This window comes from Rhagoletis pomonella, unplaced genomic scaffold (genome assembly GCF_013731165.1).
Source record: "Rhagoletis pomonella isolate Grant_MI unplaced genomic scaffold, Rhpom_1.0 Rhpom_scaffold_00005, whole genome shotgun sequence".
NCBI classification, from domain to species: domain Eukaryota; kingdom Metazoa; phylum Arthropoda; class Insecta; order Diptera; family Tephritidae; genus Rhagoletis; species Rhagoletis pomonella.
Genome location: NW_023458559.1, coordinates 77,445,351 through 77,460,736, shown reverse-complemented (window position 1 = coordinate 77,460,736; position 15,386 = coordinate 77,445,351). Strand labels below are relative to the sequence as shown.

General features: G+C 34.5%; 1 protein-coding gene across 1 annotated transcript in view; it reads left to right on the top strand.

Moving 5' to 3' along the window:
• LOC118739637 (uncharacterized protein YBL113C-like) overlaps nt 1-15,041 on the top strand; it is a 30,494-nt gene extending 15,453 nt beyond the window's left edge. Inside the window, exon 2 of the mRNA XM_036471076.1 lies at nt 13,582-15,041. Within this exon, the coding sequence (XP_036326969.1) occupies nt 13,982-15,040 (1,059 nt within the window). The 5' untranslated portion in view covers nt 13,582-13,981 and the 3' untranslated portion in view covers nt 15,041. The remainder of the gene's footprint in view (nt 1-13,581) is intronic.
• Nucleotides 15,042-15,386: the final 345 nt, after the last annotated feature.

Below are 15,386 nucleotides of genomic sequence, written 5' to 3'. Positions count from 1 at the left end.
TTAAAAGTCTAATTTTGGGCGGGACGAAGTTCGCCGGGTCTGCTAGTATTTTATAAAAATATGAATCAAAGTGGCAACTTTGTGTTAAGCGTCGGAAAATTGTAGAAATTTTCATCATAATTTTAAACTTTTTAGAAGCTCATCTTATTTCGGTACATAAGGTGAAAATTTTTTATTGCACTTAAATGAGCTATGTATTCCCGAAATACTAAAACAAAATCTAAGATTTTGAGGGGAATTTTGTTAAATATTTCCCTGCTGTATAATGCATGATAAAAATATAGTAAGGTAGAACCGCTGAGAGTCACTTTTAAAATTCTTGACGTTTCCAAACAATTTAATTTTTAAATTTACTCACAAACTCACACACACATTTTCATTTTCAATCTCAAGCAACAACAATTTCGTACAATTAAGATTTTTTGTTTTCACTTTTATACGATTTTAAAATGTTGGCAAACTTCAAAAAAAAAAATCATGGCCGACAAATTGAGAGAACGGTTATACCTTGCTATGTTTTTATCATGGTATAATGAACTATGTCTGTATATTTTTCTAAAAAATTGAAATAAAAAAAAAACAATGCAAAAAGCTCGCTGGGCTATTTTTGCCGGCACTATCTGTGTACATGAATATAGTACGAAGTGGTGGCTTACTGATATTGTACACAAGTTGTTTGATCCATTTGATGATAATACATATACTTACAGCCTAGAGATGCGCACGTGACGTGATTTATGCAGCCACCGTGCATGATTCACGCGTGATCACGTATGAACGTGAGAAATATTTTCAAATACTCATGAACATTTATTAGTATACGAAATACTCTATTAAACAAAAATGTGTAAAACTCATACGTCGCTATCTCAGAGTGAAAAGTTATTAAGTTATTTTGCGTGTTTAAAGTAAAGCATATTTGAAAGATTTCGTATTGTTTTGGTTCTATCGAATTTCCGGTGCCTCTTTTGAACATAGCAAATTTGAAAACAGATATCTTACAGCCTAACCTAATATAAGGATTCGCGTGTAATCTTATACGGCTGACAAACGGGCTCGCTTATTTGAATAAACAGCCTTTATTTGCTTTAACTCATGCATTTTCCTCTTCAAAATGCACATAAGCAAATGCACGAAATTTTTGGGAATTAACTCGGATCCGGTGAATTTTCGATGCCAACACTGGTAAAAATGGCCAGATTTTGTCACTTGTACAAGTAAGCAAACAAAGCAAGCGAGTTTGGCGTCCGCGGTAGCCGAAAGGTGAGAGTTGCGTGCTACAAACCTGTAGCTGCCAGGTTCGATCCTCGGTTGGAGCGATTGCGAAAAAGTTTTTTGTTTTTATAATTTTTTTTATTTTATTTGATTTATATATTTAATTTTGCTTTATATATTTAATTTTGCTTTATTTTATATCACATTTTTTATTTTACTACTAGTTAATTTAAATTTTTAGACTTGAATTTTATAAAAAAGTCAACAACAACTAACTGAAAGCAACGTTAAAAAATATAGAACTTATAGCAAAACAAGTAAAGAAGTATAAATTTGGGCGAAACCGAATTTTATATACCCAGCGCAGTTATCAAATATCGTCGTGTCAACTTTCTCTCAACTACCTTTGCATGATAAGCAGAGATGTTTTTCCCCGATTTCAAAAGTTTTATATAATATACTACTAGTTTGGTAGAAATCGATAACGCGGTGTCCGAGATCGACCTTTGTGATCATAAGTAGGCGGAGCCTCGCCAATTTTCTAAAAATGTATAATAATCAAGTTTTCTGTTAAGTGATTATTGCAGCCGTCGATTTTGAGTGAATTAGCTTTAATAACTACTAATTTATCGCAGTTTTGTGTTTTTGCAAATTATCGTTATATGGGAGGTGGGCGTGGTTATTGTCCGATTTCAAAGAGTTTCAACAGATTTCTTAGTCGGACCGCAAGGAAGCCTCGGACCGAGTTTGGTAGGGATTGGTGAAGCGGCTACACAGGTACAGCATTTCATCATAAGTGGGCGGGTCACGCCCCTTTTCCAAAAATTTTACAATAATATTAGTTTTTACCATAATTCCACCTCACATACTAATTTTAAACAATTTCCATTGAATATTTACTGAAATTTCGTAGTTTTTGCACTTTTCGAAAATACCGTTATATGGGAAGTGGGCGTGGTTACAGTCCGATTTCGCAAGTTTTTAATACCAACCTACCTACATACAAAATTTCGTTGAGATATCTCAATTCTTGCTTGAGTTATTGTGTACACGGACGGACGGACGGACAGACAGACATGGCTTAATCGACTTCTGTTTTCATTCTGGTCATTTATGTATACATTTGTCTATATCTATCTCCATTCGTTTTGGCTGTTACAAACAACCGTTATGTGAACAAAATTATAATACATATATATAATGAGTAAAAACGAAATAAATGAAAACTCTACTGGCCGTGGGACTCGAACCCATGACCTTGCGGCTGTACATACTACATACATAGGAAAAAATTTCGCTGAGTAAAAAATTGAAACACTTCCAGTTTAACGAGTGCAGAATATGATATGGAAAATCCTGTGTGCAAGCAAAGAAACGTAAATTTTGCCGACAGTGTCGTTTAGTTCAATTTTCCGTATCCGAAAACGCATACAAAAAACTCCTACAGTTATCATAAATTTTCGTATCCGGAAAACGTTCGAAAATGATGATTTCCTTTGAAAGCACTCATTTTATTTGCTCAAGCTAAACACTTGAAAGCATGCATGCGTACTCGGCAGTGGCTGAGCGTGCAAAGGAGTGTGCCGCTATTTGTTAACTTCCAGAAGGTGCCGGGTTCGAATTCCGTCAAGCGCTTCCTAATTTTGTTTTTTTATTCTTTTGAACCATGAAAAATTATCTGTGAAGTGCAGAAGGAAAGCGTATTGAACGAAAAATTCAATCAGACAAATTTCAGAAAAAAACCGAATCCTTTTCACCACCATTTCCGGTACTTTTCTGTACATACGTTTCTGCCGCACACTTTAGTGGGGAAGCGGATCATTAACGTATCCGGAAATGGAATCGATAAACGGACAAAAATCCGGTTTTCATTGACTTGTTTTTTCCGTTCTCGGATCGGTTTTCGGATTTTTTTTGCTGGCTGGGCACATACATGATATATATGCACATATTTGCATACATACATTGATGGAATGCGCAATTTTAGCCACAATTTGTTGCGAGGCTTAATACTGTTGTTGCAGATGATGAGTCATATAAAGCCATTCATACATATTTGGGGCTGACTATGCGTGCGGCCGCAGACCCTCCTTGCTAATTACAATTACGGTTGTCATCTTGTCTCGCACCTGAACAACGTTGTCTACTTATGATTTTTACATATGCTTACATATACATATGTATGCGAGTGTCTGTCCGCTACGTGCATGTAAATCATTTCTTTATTCGTCGTTTGTCGTACAGACTCCAACACCCACATGATTATACTTTCCTTTCCTTTTACTTTTGTTGCTGTTGTTGTTGTTGTTGTTTTGGTACTTAAAATAATACGCTTTGTTTATTTCCCGTGAATCATATGTATGAAATATATTTATTTTCCTTGCCGATTTAAAAATATTGTTTTGCTTAAAAATTTTCCTTTTTCATTCATTGTAACGTTATACACCTACATACATATGTATGTATCCAGTTGTTGTACATACTTACATATGTAAGTTTGTACATAAGTAATAATTTCTTTTGTTAAGTCAGACCTATATACAAATGTATAATGGATATAGATATTTGTATACATAAATACATACATATGTATGTACATAATTCTTTGTATCATATGTTCATGCCCGCAGGTTCCGAACTGCTCTTACGTACTATTTATACATATGTCCATTAAAATTACTTATTATTATTGGAAAGTTTTCGGTGCGCCGCTGAACTTGTGCAAATAATATGCAAGTACATATGTATGTATGTATGTAAATATATATATTTCCCCTGTCGTGAAATATAGTAGTTCTGAACTAGCTCACTGCCTTTGCAGCTTTTGGGAGGCTACGCATTAGCATCGACCAGTTCACAAACTAGTTGGTTCAAACCAGTCGACGGTGTAGTTTGATTCACCGATGAAAAGTAGGTAGAATTGAACTTTTGTCAGCCCTTTTTGGATTCGGATTTTTAAAGTACTTTCGAAACGTATGCAAATTGTCAAAATATCCTTTATCCTATCGGAGGCCTCGGAAGTATTTGTCGTTATGATCCGAATTAAAAAATATTCACCACTCGCCTTTGCAAAGTGTCGTTATTTATTCGAACCAGTGCGCTATGCCTGCTTTTCTGACCAAAACTAATTTTGGCTAAGTAATGATCAGTTTTTTATTGAAGAAAAAACAATGTTAACCCTGGACGACCAAAGGTGTCTAAAGGGCTCACATTTTAATTTGTAGTTTTATTAAAAAAGATTGAATGTAGTTATTTTTAACAATTTTTGAAAAATTTTACCAAATTATACTAATTTAAATTTATAACCTGAAAAGTCTAAATGTGTTAATTTTGCCACGGAAAATTTAGAGGGCAACCCTTACAGCAACGAAATTGTAAACATTCTTTCCTTTCCTCTCTTTAGTGAGTTCTCCCCTCTAAATGGTAAATAGTTTACTACAGACAGTATCAAGATAACCTACGAAAATAGCATTGTTTTTTTTAGAAATCGCAAAAATAACAACACAGAATATGGTGAATAAGCTCACAAGATATAATACTCTATTTTAGCCCTAAGCTACCTAAAAATTATTAGGCTTGTACAAAGTTAGGATTGAAGAACTAATTTAATTATTTATTAGGTAGCAATATTTCTATAACAGCAATTGAATCGGCGAGTTTGACAACTGTACAAGTAAAAAATTTGACATTTAAAAGTAGTAAAGAAGTAATACCGCATTTTTCTCTGTCTGAAAATACAGAGGTAATATACTACACACTTCCTCATCTCGTCCATGAAAAAGCGGTTTAAGACGGTCTGAAAAAACTAGTGTGTCAAAACTCGTTTACTGTGAGTAAATCCATTGCACTGATGTTACGTACTCTAGGAACTAGTGTAACACTACAGGTACCGGTTCCAAGAAAGAAACTGTTTTGTGTCAAACTATAGGCAGTTCCTATATGAAATTTAAATCCGGGATATGTGAAAATTGGGGAGTATATAGATGGTTTGCACTCCCATTCTTTTAAGTGCCTCAAGGTATAGCCCACAACTGGCCAATATTAAGCAATATAAAGAACCTCTTCCGATTAATGAAAACTGTATTATCGAAAATACAAGCAGGGGGATCTCGTTCTGTCACGTAATTTGGTTTTATCTTGGTTAAAAAAAAAAATTTAATAGCCACTACATTCCCTTTTCTACATATCTTGAATATTTAGTAAATTCAACCCCGGTTTAGGCGCGTTTGACGGTTCGGACCGAAACCATAAAACGAAAAAAAGAATGGACCCTCTGAACATAAACGTACGTACGACATGGAACTAAAATTGTGTTTTATCAAAAATGAATAAATGAAAATTTAATAAATGAATAAATGAAAATTTCATAAAAAATAAAATAGGTTTATAGAGCTCTGTAAAGTGACATTTTCATACAAATTTTCGATTTATAAAGCAGTTAAAGTCATCTTTATTTTTTATGAATTCGGGTGTATAACTGTAACTTCACCAGTACTCTACTGGTCACTAACCTCTAGTTCTACATAATAGACCGTAACTAGAAACTGCGGAAGACTTTGACACTTCGAAGACAGGACCCGAAAGGCGGCATTCGTGAACAGTCGTTTCAAATCGACTAAAATGACAGCTTTTTTCCCACATTTAAATTTAAATTTATTGTGGTTTTCTGTTACAGATTGAATTATATTTTAAATGAAAATTATTAAAAATAAAAAAAAAACATAAATAATTTGCAAATAATATCATTTTGAATTTCGATGCGAATTAGTTGAACGCAGGTGTATGTATTAGAAAGTTTATAGAACACTTGGACTTTTCACTGCAAGGTATGTAATTACGTATGCATGTACATACATATGTACAATATTTTCCACCGTCTGTCCGGCAGTTGTGGCAAATCAGCTTTCTTGCTAAGAATTTCCGCGGAGCGTGTACACATGTACAAATATATGTCTGTATGTATATTGACGTATGCGTGTGGGAAAATAAGCCAACTGTCACATTAAAATGTAGTTTGTTTGTCCCCACACTTTTTCACATATCTACATACATACATACATATGTATGTAGTATGTACATATGTATGTGCATCAGGGGAGCGCACCCAATTTCGAGGGAGTTGGGGGCTGTACTGTTGTAAAGATATATCACCAAAAAATACTGAAAATTTGCTACAGCTAATCCGGCAGGTTCTTCCGAGTGAATTTTAATCAAATCCGCTTTAAATTCAAATGGAATGGGGCTGAAACTCACACGGGGATGAATTTCAGAATCTGCCTGATTGTCCGCTTTTAAATGTATGTAGCATTTACACATTTTCATTTTCATTCCATTTTTTCTTAGAAACACACAAAAATATTCATTACCAAGTCTATGATGCTCTAACTTTTAGTCGTATTTTTCATCTCCTTCTTCTTGTTTGACACTACAACCGTTTGTCGGCCTGGGCCGAGATCAAAAAGCTTCCCCAATCGCCTCTCTTATTATAGTTATATACATACGGTGGCCATATTTTAAAAATACGAGCTTTACCCGAACCGCTTTAATAATAATAAAATTATAGTTTAAAAAACTAAAACCTCCCTATTATAATTGCCATTCGTACTGTCATCAGGTATGTAACTCCAGAATAGAAATCGCTGCAACTATTACATAGTTACATCCCGAGCTAATAAAAGGAAGGTAAAAAACGGGTACAGCCAAAGTATGAGACTTGTAGCCACACATAGTCCATCAGCTGTCACTACTGAAAATTCTTTTCTTCGGAATTACGGTATGGCGACTCTAATGGTGATTTTAAAAAAGTACCCACTTTTCGCTTTTCTGCAATATAGCAATATAATTGGGAAGTATTCCTGAATCGTGTGGTAAAAGAAAATCGAAGTTTCAAGCTCGTCATGGTTAAAGATGGTCGAAGACCACCGTGGTACGCAACTGAAAAGTAGCGAGTTGGTTTACTTTCGATGGCAGCTGCGTTAAAGCATTCGTAACGGCGTCGTTTGTAACAGCTGTCATACAAATACACGTATTCAATTTGATATTTGACATTGGCGGCGTGACGCATTTGTGTACTTCACTTTAAGTTAAGTAATAAAATCGGCAGCAACATGCATGCTACTAGACTGTTGTGGTGTCCTCCCAGCTGAATTAAGAAAAATAAAGAATTATGTTCTCCTGTAATATAATACTCAATCTCTGAAAACCAGGCTTTGATATAATATCTACTGTGCAGCAAAACCTTTTCTAAGGTAGCAATGTAGGGATTAGGCTAAGCAATACACAAAGAAAGTAGTCAAACGAACTTTAGCTCAGATCTGTTTTTTGATCTTTATTTTTTTTATATTTTTTTCGACAATATAATTTATATATCAATCTAAGACACATATAAATATTATGGTTCAATTATTTGTTGTGGTTACAGCCGAATCATTTAAAATTACTCTCCGGGGTCCGGGGCGGACTAAGAATCCTTGAGTACTCACAGCATTTTCCGATGTGTTCGGGAAAATAAATGGTTCTTTTATATGGGAAAGTATTTAGATGTGGTACACTTTGGGTCACTCTACTATATCACAATGAGGACGCAACTTTTGTTTGAAACTTTTTTCTCGGAAGTGCCCTTTTCAACCTCTAAATGGCCTTCGAAATTCAACTCGCCCTGGAATTCTATAATGGACAAAAAAATGATTTTTATTGTAAAGCGAAAAAAATATTAATTACCAAGTCGAGAATGCTCTTTCTTTTCATCGTACCGACTTCCGGTTTCGACCGGAAGTGGATTAAGCTGACCGGAAATAAATTTTTTTTAATGGGCCATGCATGTGTTTACCGCAGATTGGGATTCTGGAATGGACTTTCCTAAATTTTTCAGCAAGTTTGTCTATAATTCTTTCCACTAAAGGAGTAAGTTCTCTATTATAGTCAAGATGGTTGGGAGGGGGGTGGATTAATCACAAACCTTTGCCCCCCTCTCCCTGTTGGATGCACCAGTGATGTATGTACATACCTTTATTTGATTGTTTTATTGACCAGCATTTTCCCGCGCCGCTTAGCGTTGGTAATTGTTTCGGTTCTGTTATTTCATTCAATAGCCGCTATGAATGTATGAACATTCATATGTACATATCGCACGTTTGATAATATATAGATGTAACTCAAAATTTACGTTTTTGGAAATTTCATTATGCAATTAATAAGCCTCTTAAGGATAATATGTTCAATCTAACAGATAAGCAAACTCCCCAAGTATGGCAATGATATGTGTCTTTGCATCTGTCTTTTTGTATACTACCAACTGTATAAAATGATAAAACTTTGATTGTGTTGAAATTTTGAAATACTTCGTTATATTATTAAACGTGTGATATATTGTTGATTTTTATGTATGTTTGTACAATCATGTATACATATGTAGATATGTACATGCATATATGTATGTACATAGTAGGACTTGCTAATGTAAATGTGATGCCAAACAAATAAATTAGAAGGAAGCAATGGAAAGTCATTTAGTTCGGTTAGTCGACGCGTATCTTTGAGTTGAGTGTGTTTCTTATTTTCTACTTCAAGTACTGAGTGATTAAAATCTCCAAATATTTTTGCAATTTTGCATAAATGCTATTTTAAGTGCAAATATATACATATGTATGTATGTGTGTATATAGTTATTTTAGTGCTGATGGATTCATGTATTTTTCATAAATATTTTGTTTGGCGACCCTATGTGCTGTGCGAAATTCCTTACCGCGGTTGTTGACTAAGAAACATTGAAGTGAAATTTTCAGTTCTATTCTGCACGTTACTGATGATCGGAAAATTGTATTACTAGAGATGACAGCGATTAATCATTTGATTAAATTAATCCATTATTTTTGTCCAATTTACGATTTAATTGTATAGTAAGTTGTTTTGTGTTGCATTAATCGATTGATTGTAAAATAATCTCAAAAATATATTCGTTTCAAAAACGCCCTATCTCAGCTGTCGATTCAAAAACGCCATATATCAGCATATTTTCAATACATTTTGAAGTGAGATAGGGCGTTTTTGAACCGAATTTTGAGATAGGGTGTTTTTCAATTAAATTCTGAAGTAGGGCGTTATTGAAAAGTTTTTTGAGATAGAGCGCTTTTGAACTAGCTGCCGAGATATGTCGATCTTCCACTCAGCCATCGATATGCTGTTGGAAAATATATAGTATGCAAAAATACTATATTTATTCAGTTATAAATATAAATATATTTCAATAATTTGCAAGAAAAAATGCGTATAAAAATGGAATACTGAAATATGTATGTATGTATACTAGGGCGGAGTAATTTCATTTCGAAAAAAGTGTACGACATATTCGAATTATATGTTCGATTGTAAGCAAAAATGGTGAACAAACCACATATTACACACCTAGATCTAAAGTGAGCTAACTCGAAATTCAGAGAGGAAAATTTACTGCTTCAACAGATTCAACGTAGTTAATACAAAAAAATTACTTTTTAGTTAATGTATATAGTCATGAAGAAAAAAATATCTGCATTAATTGGATGTAAATCCTATGAATTGATTTATGCAAAAAAAAACGTCCACAAATTTTTTTCAGTTGATCGCACTTTAGATATAGGTGTGCGATATATGTATGTATGTACATATGTATCAGGGTTGTAGCGAATATTATTCCGAAATAAAATTCTTTTCCGGATAATAAACAAACCGCTTATCCAAATTAAAGAAATTTGGTATCAAATGAAAGAGGCCTTGAATAGCTTTAAAGCTGAAATGTCTAAACGAGGAAAGCCACATATTGAAAAATATGTTAATTAATTACCATAGAACAAACTTTGTGTCAGGTATACGCATTTCTTTAGTATTATATTATAAAAAAATATAAATAGAGGTCGTTCGTTATTTCTGTTTAAAAGCTATTTCAGTCCTCTTTCATATGATACCAAAGTTGTTTAATTTGGACACGCCGTTTATTTATTATCCGGAAAGGACTGAACAAATTACTCCGCCCTAATGTACACTTAAAAAGCGTAACTTTTTCTTTTAAATGAAATACTACATATGTATATTTGAACTGTACTATATTTTTTTTAAACTTTTTGAAAAAGTACTGTAAATGTCTTAGAAAATGTTGGCAACCCTAGTGCCTGCTGAGCACCTTTTTCCAAAAGCTGGCGCTAAAGCCACCGAGAAACGTAACCGTTTAACAACAAAACATTTATCAAAGCTTTTGTGTTTACAAACTTAGCTAAATAATAAATAATTATCGTCAGCTGAAAAAAACATGAAATAACTACTACTCCCTAACTACTGATAATAAACAATAAAAGCTACACGTATGTAGTTGTAAGCTGCAACTAATAAAATGAATCTCTTGGATTTTAATTTTCAAGTTACGACTTCAATTGAAGAAAATAGTGTGCACTTCAATAATGATAGTGAAAGATAAGAAACGATTGCACACTAAGGTGGTCCAATGTTAGACAAGTTCTATATCGAAAATATATACCAATGTGTTTTTTTTTTTGAAAGCAAAATATATTTAGAGGTCGCTCAAAATTGCCCATGAATTTTTTATGGGAAAGAAACTATTTTTCGTAGAAATCGGCAAACTCTGTTTCTTTCAGGAGACTTCAAAGAATAATACCCAACTGTTTATTTAACAATTTTTTTAATATTAACTATTTTTTATGGGTTCTCCCCATTCCATTTTTTTTTTGGGTTTTTTAGGAACCAATAAAAAAAGTTTTATCTTAATAGAGAAACAGAGTTCACCGGTTAAAAAATATAGAGGTTGTTCACACTTGCCTGGTTATCAGGTTATCTGGTTAAAAAGTATTGTTCTGTAGTGTATTTTATTGTTGTAAACCGAATAAAAAATATAACCACATAACCAGTCAAGTGTGAACAACCTCATAGATTTTCATTTATTTTATACCGTATCTACGTAAAATTACCTCCATATAAAATGCATGGGAAACTTTGAGCGCCTGGAGCGACCTCTAAATATTTTTTCATTAAAAAAAAACAAGGGTATATTTTTTCGATATAGAACAATCATAGGGGTTGAGAGCATTAAAATTCCGACTTTACTTTCTTTGGACTACCCTAATGCACATACATACATACATACATGAGTATACTTGAGTTCAGTATCTTCGATGTTATTGTTTGGAAGCGTTGATAAAACTGTTAATGGGGGGTGTTATAATAATTATACCGTTACATTGCAAAGGTTGTAAAGATCAACATACATAAATAAGCGTCAGTTATTCAAGCCTCTTAAAATAGATTAGAAAGCAAATCGGAAAGTGCAGATGTTTGAAAAAAAAACAAACAAGTCGCTGACGCCTTCATCTACTTGCATATCAGCACTACAAGCCTTATTTGTCGTTAAAGGATGTGTCTCGAGAATTCGGCTACAAAAAAATAAATACAGTGCAGTTTAAAAAATAGTAGTATTCTTTTAGGCTATGCGCTGACATGCAATTTTTCGTTTTGTCAATTTTTTGCTGCATTTTCTCATTTTCCACGTGTATACATACAAACGTTAGCAGTTTCGACAGTCAGCAAAATGATTGCAAATGAGGGCGCTTTTATTTAGTACAATACTGGTAGGTGGGTTGAAGTGGCGAATATAGCAACTCACTCCAATTAGCCATAATGCATACGTGCCCGTTTTAAAACCATAGCTTCTGGCTCATAACATCTAGCTAGCTTTTTATAAAAAGTTAAAAAAAAAAATCTGGCTATTAAGGCACACATTCCGGTTTCTGGTTACCCGGCACCGACTTATACTCCACGGGAACTAAAATTTAAAGTTATTGTTTTGTTATTTTCACCATATTCTGAAAAAGCAAACTGCATTGCAAATGTTAATATCGTTCAAATTATTAGAAAGTAAAATATATGACACACTTTTCAATTTTCGCCTAGTAGTCGCCTCTACACACTTTGTAGCAACTGCAGTTGTCATTTGAAAGTTGCCTGTTGCTCCTAATAGAGTAGATTATTTATTTTTACAAGGATTGCATTAACTAGTATCTTACACCTGTCAAACACAACAGCTTTTATTTACTTACTTTAAATCATTTAATATATTTAATACTCATAGATTTACGTATGGATGTACATATGTATTAACAAAAATTTAAAATCAGCTCGAGATAAAGATTCTATATATATATATATGCACATAGTGCCGATACCCTTTGGTATTTACTTCTTATATAAAGTTCTAGAATCAAGTGCAAAATTGAAATGCATATAATCCGGTAGTTTAGCCTTCACTTGAAAAATATAAATGTAATTTCGCTGAAGTACCGAAAAAGTGGAACTGACAAAGCGCTTATTTCCACGTAAGAAGTCGCTGTTGACATGGTCTTAACAATCATTAATTTATCAAGTGCCCTGTCCTTTTTGACTTTTGACTTCAAATGTTTATTAAATTGTTAAGTTCTTCATCACACTCTGCTGCAGTTGTTTGCGTAGGGTTATTATCAATCTAAATACATACATATATACATTTTTATTTTTAAAGTGGCATAAGTCACTTTACACCTCTTGTACTTTAATTACCGGTTACTTGTATCTGGACGCGTCGGCTATTTGTTCAACTTGATCAAACAAAGGTAAAAGGTTCTGTCATTAATTTATGACGATAAAAAAAAATATTTAGAAATGCCTTCGGTTACAAGTAACAGGTCATTTAAGCACAAGAGGTATGAAGTGACTCACGCCACTATCAAAATAAACGGCTCACATATAGGGTTAATTAAATTTACATGCGTCATGCAATTAAAATGAGCCTAATTACATTTTACTGTTTAACTATTTATTAGCAGGACTTGGTTGTTCGAGGTTACGCCTCAAATACAACAGAAATTTTGAATTTATCGACTTATACATAGCACTTCGATTGATAATACAACATTGTAAATTGCCGGTAAAAATGCTATTCAATTACAACAGAACAGCACAATTGACACAATCACTCTTATTTCTTAATTGAAATGCATTATTAAAATGCAGAAGCATTGAACTAGAATCTATTTACTAGAGCCAAAATTGGGAAGTTACTGGACAATTGAGGCATTTTCAAGCTAAGGTTCTAGTGATAAATAAGCTGCCCCTGCTGTTGTTGCAGCGGTAGTAGTAAGCCCCGCCGGACACATATCAAAAGTATTGGGTTCGAGTCTGGGCAGGTAGCTGTTGAGACGGCTGCAATATCCAGACCACAACTGGGCCAGAGTAATAAGCTGGCCCTCTTACTCTCCGCTTTTCTATTTTAAAAGCTTGCACTATTTCGATAAATTAATTAATGCTTATTTATTTATTATTAAATTTTACAAAATCTTTCTTCAACAGGTTTTTCGTAGTGCCACTTCAAAAATAAATAAAATAAAATGTTGCCGCTTACTATATGCAATGCTGCGATATTTCTCTTGCAACCAGCGATAATTGACGATTTTACGTCAAAGAATAAAAAATAGATATTTAGAGTAAACATAAAAGTCCTACAGCATTATAAAAACAACATATTTATTTACTTATTCAAGATCATCACTCAAGCATACATACAATATGTATGTATGTATGTAAGTATTTACATATATGCATATAAACACGAAAAATATTTGCAAGGGCGATAAAATGTCGAGCGAAGGTCTAAAGGAAATTAAAAACTAAATGAGCGGTAATATATAATTTGACCAAGCCAGAAAAAAATTCAAATTCGAGCAATTCCTTGTTACGACTGTCTGTGAAAATGAGTCGTGAAGAGCCAAAATCGCGTACAAGCAACAAAAACATAACTCATCCCACCATCAGCACCACTAACTCCTCCCCCACCAATAACACACATACAACAATAGTGTCAACTACTGCAACATCATCAATCAGTTATACCACCTGCAGTGATGCAACAACTACGAATTCTAACACAAACACCGCAGCATTCCTAACAGCCACTAGCTGCAGCGGCAGCGGCAATGACAGTGTCAACAGCGTTAGTGGCATAATCTCTACTTCAACGCCACATAAGCGTTGTGATGCTGCAGCTGAATTTAGCTGTGGAGGCAGCGATGGCAGTAAGTCCGCCGCCGCCATGGGTGATGCGCCCAACGCTTCGTTACGTGAAATGCTAGATGCTGCCTTTAATCCGGACGATAGCGTTGCCACAACATTTAATCCGCCGGGCAGTCGCAACTTGAGCTCCATTTCAGCGCCGGCTAGCTTTAACAAATCTTCCTCAACTAATAACTCAACGGGAAGCCCGGTAGCAAAACGTCACCTGAGCGCCACCGCACATGCACGCATGCGCCCACAATCAAGTTATTCGGCACGTGCGCTGGTTTTTGATGATTCCGATCAGGAGTTGGGCGCGAGTGGTGGCAGTGGCAGCGGCGGTGGTGGTAGCCCACGTATCAGCAGCAAGCAGGAAGCTAGTGTGAACGCTGCCAAGTCCTCAACTGGGTTGGAAATTTTGACGGCGTCGCCGAAAGCAGCTGGCGGGGATAATAGTGCCAGCAACTCATCGTTGACAACATCGGTGTCTTTGTTGCGTAACTCGAACCTGACCAAGTCGTCTTCGGGTGGGCTTTCGGGCAGTTCAGTGTCATTGCCGGGCCGCAGTTATAATGCGCTATTGCGTAAGATCTCCTACCAGCATGGATACTCCATGCGATCGTCGAGCAACGGTAAGTGTTTTATGATTACACTACACAACCCACAGTGTATTCTTTTTTTGCCCCGCGAACGAGACTTGCCAATTTTCATAGATTTTAGGCCGATAAATACAAATCGGAAGTTTAAATCTCATAGCTAGTTTTTTCTTTCCAACCTAAAAAATAGATTTATAAGAATCTCTAGTCTCGTTTGCAGGTCAAACTTTTGTTTGTGGGGCTGTGTTATATTTATATATTCACAAATTTCACAGACCCATACAAATTTTAGTGTATACAGTGTTTTAAGTAGGTACTGATGTTTAATTTTATTTTCATATCGAGCTTTCACCGCTAAAAAATGTGAGCGACATTTTCTTAAAAAATTTAGTTTTGATCGTTTTGATGAAGAAATGCTCCTAACTGTTTTGGTTATTGGCCGTTTAATATAATTTAATAATTTATTTTTGAGCTATAGGCCGTATGTTAAATAAAACATTAAACGTTTTT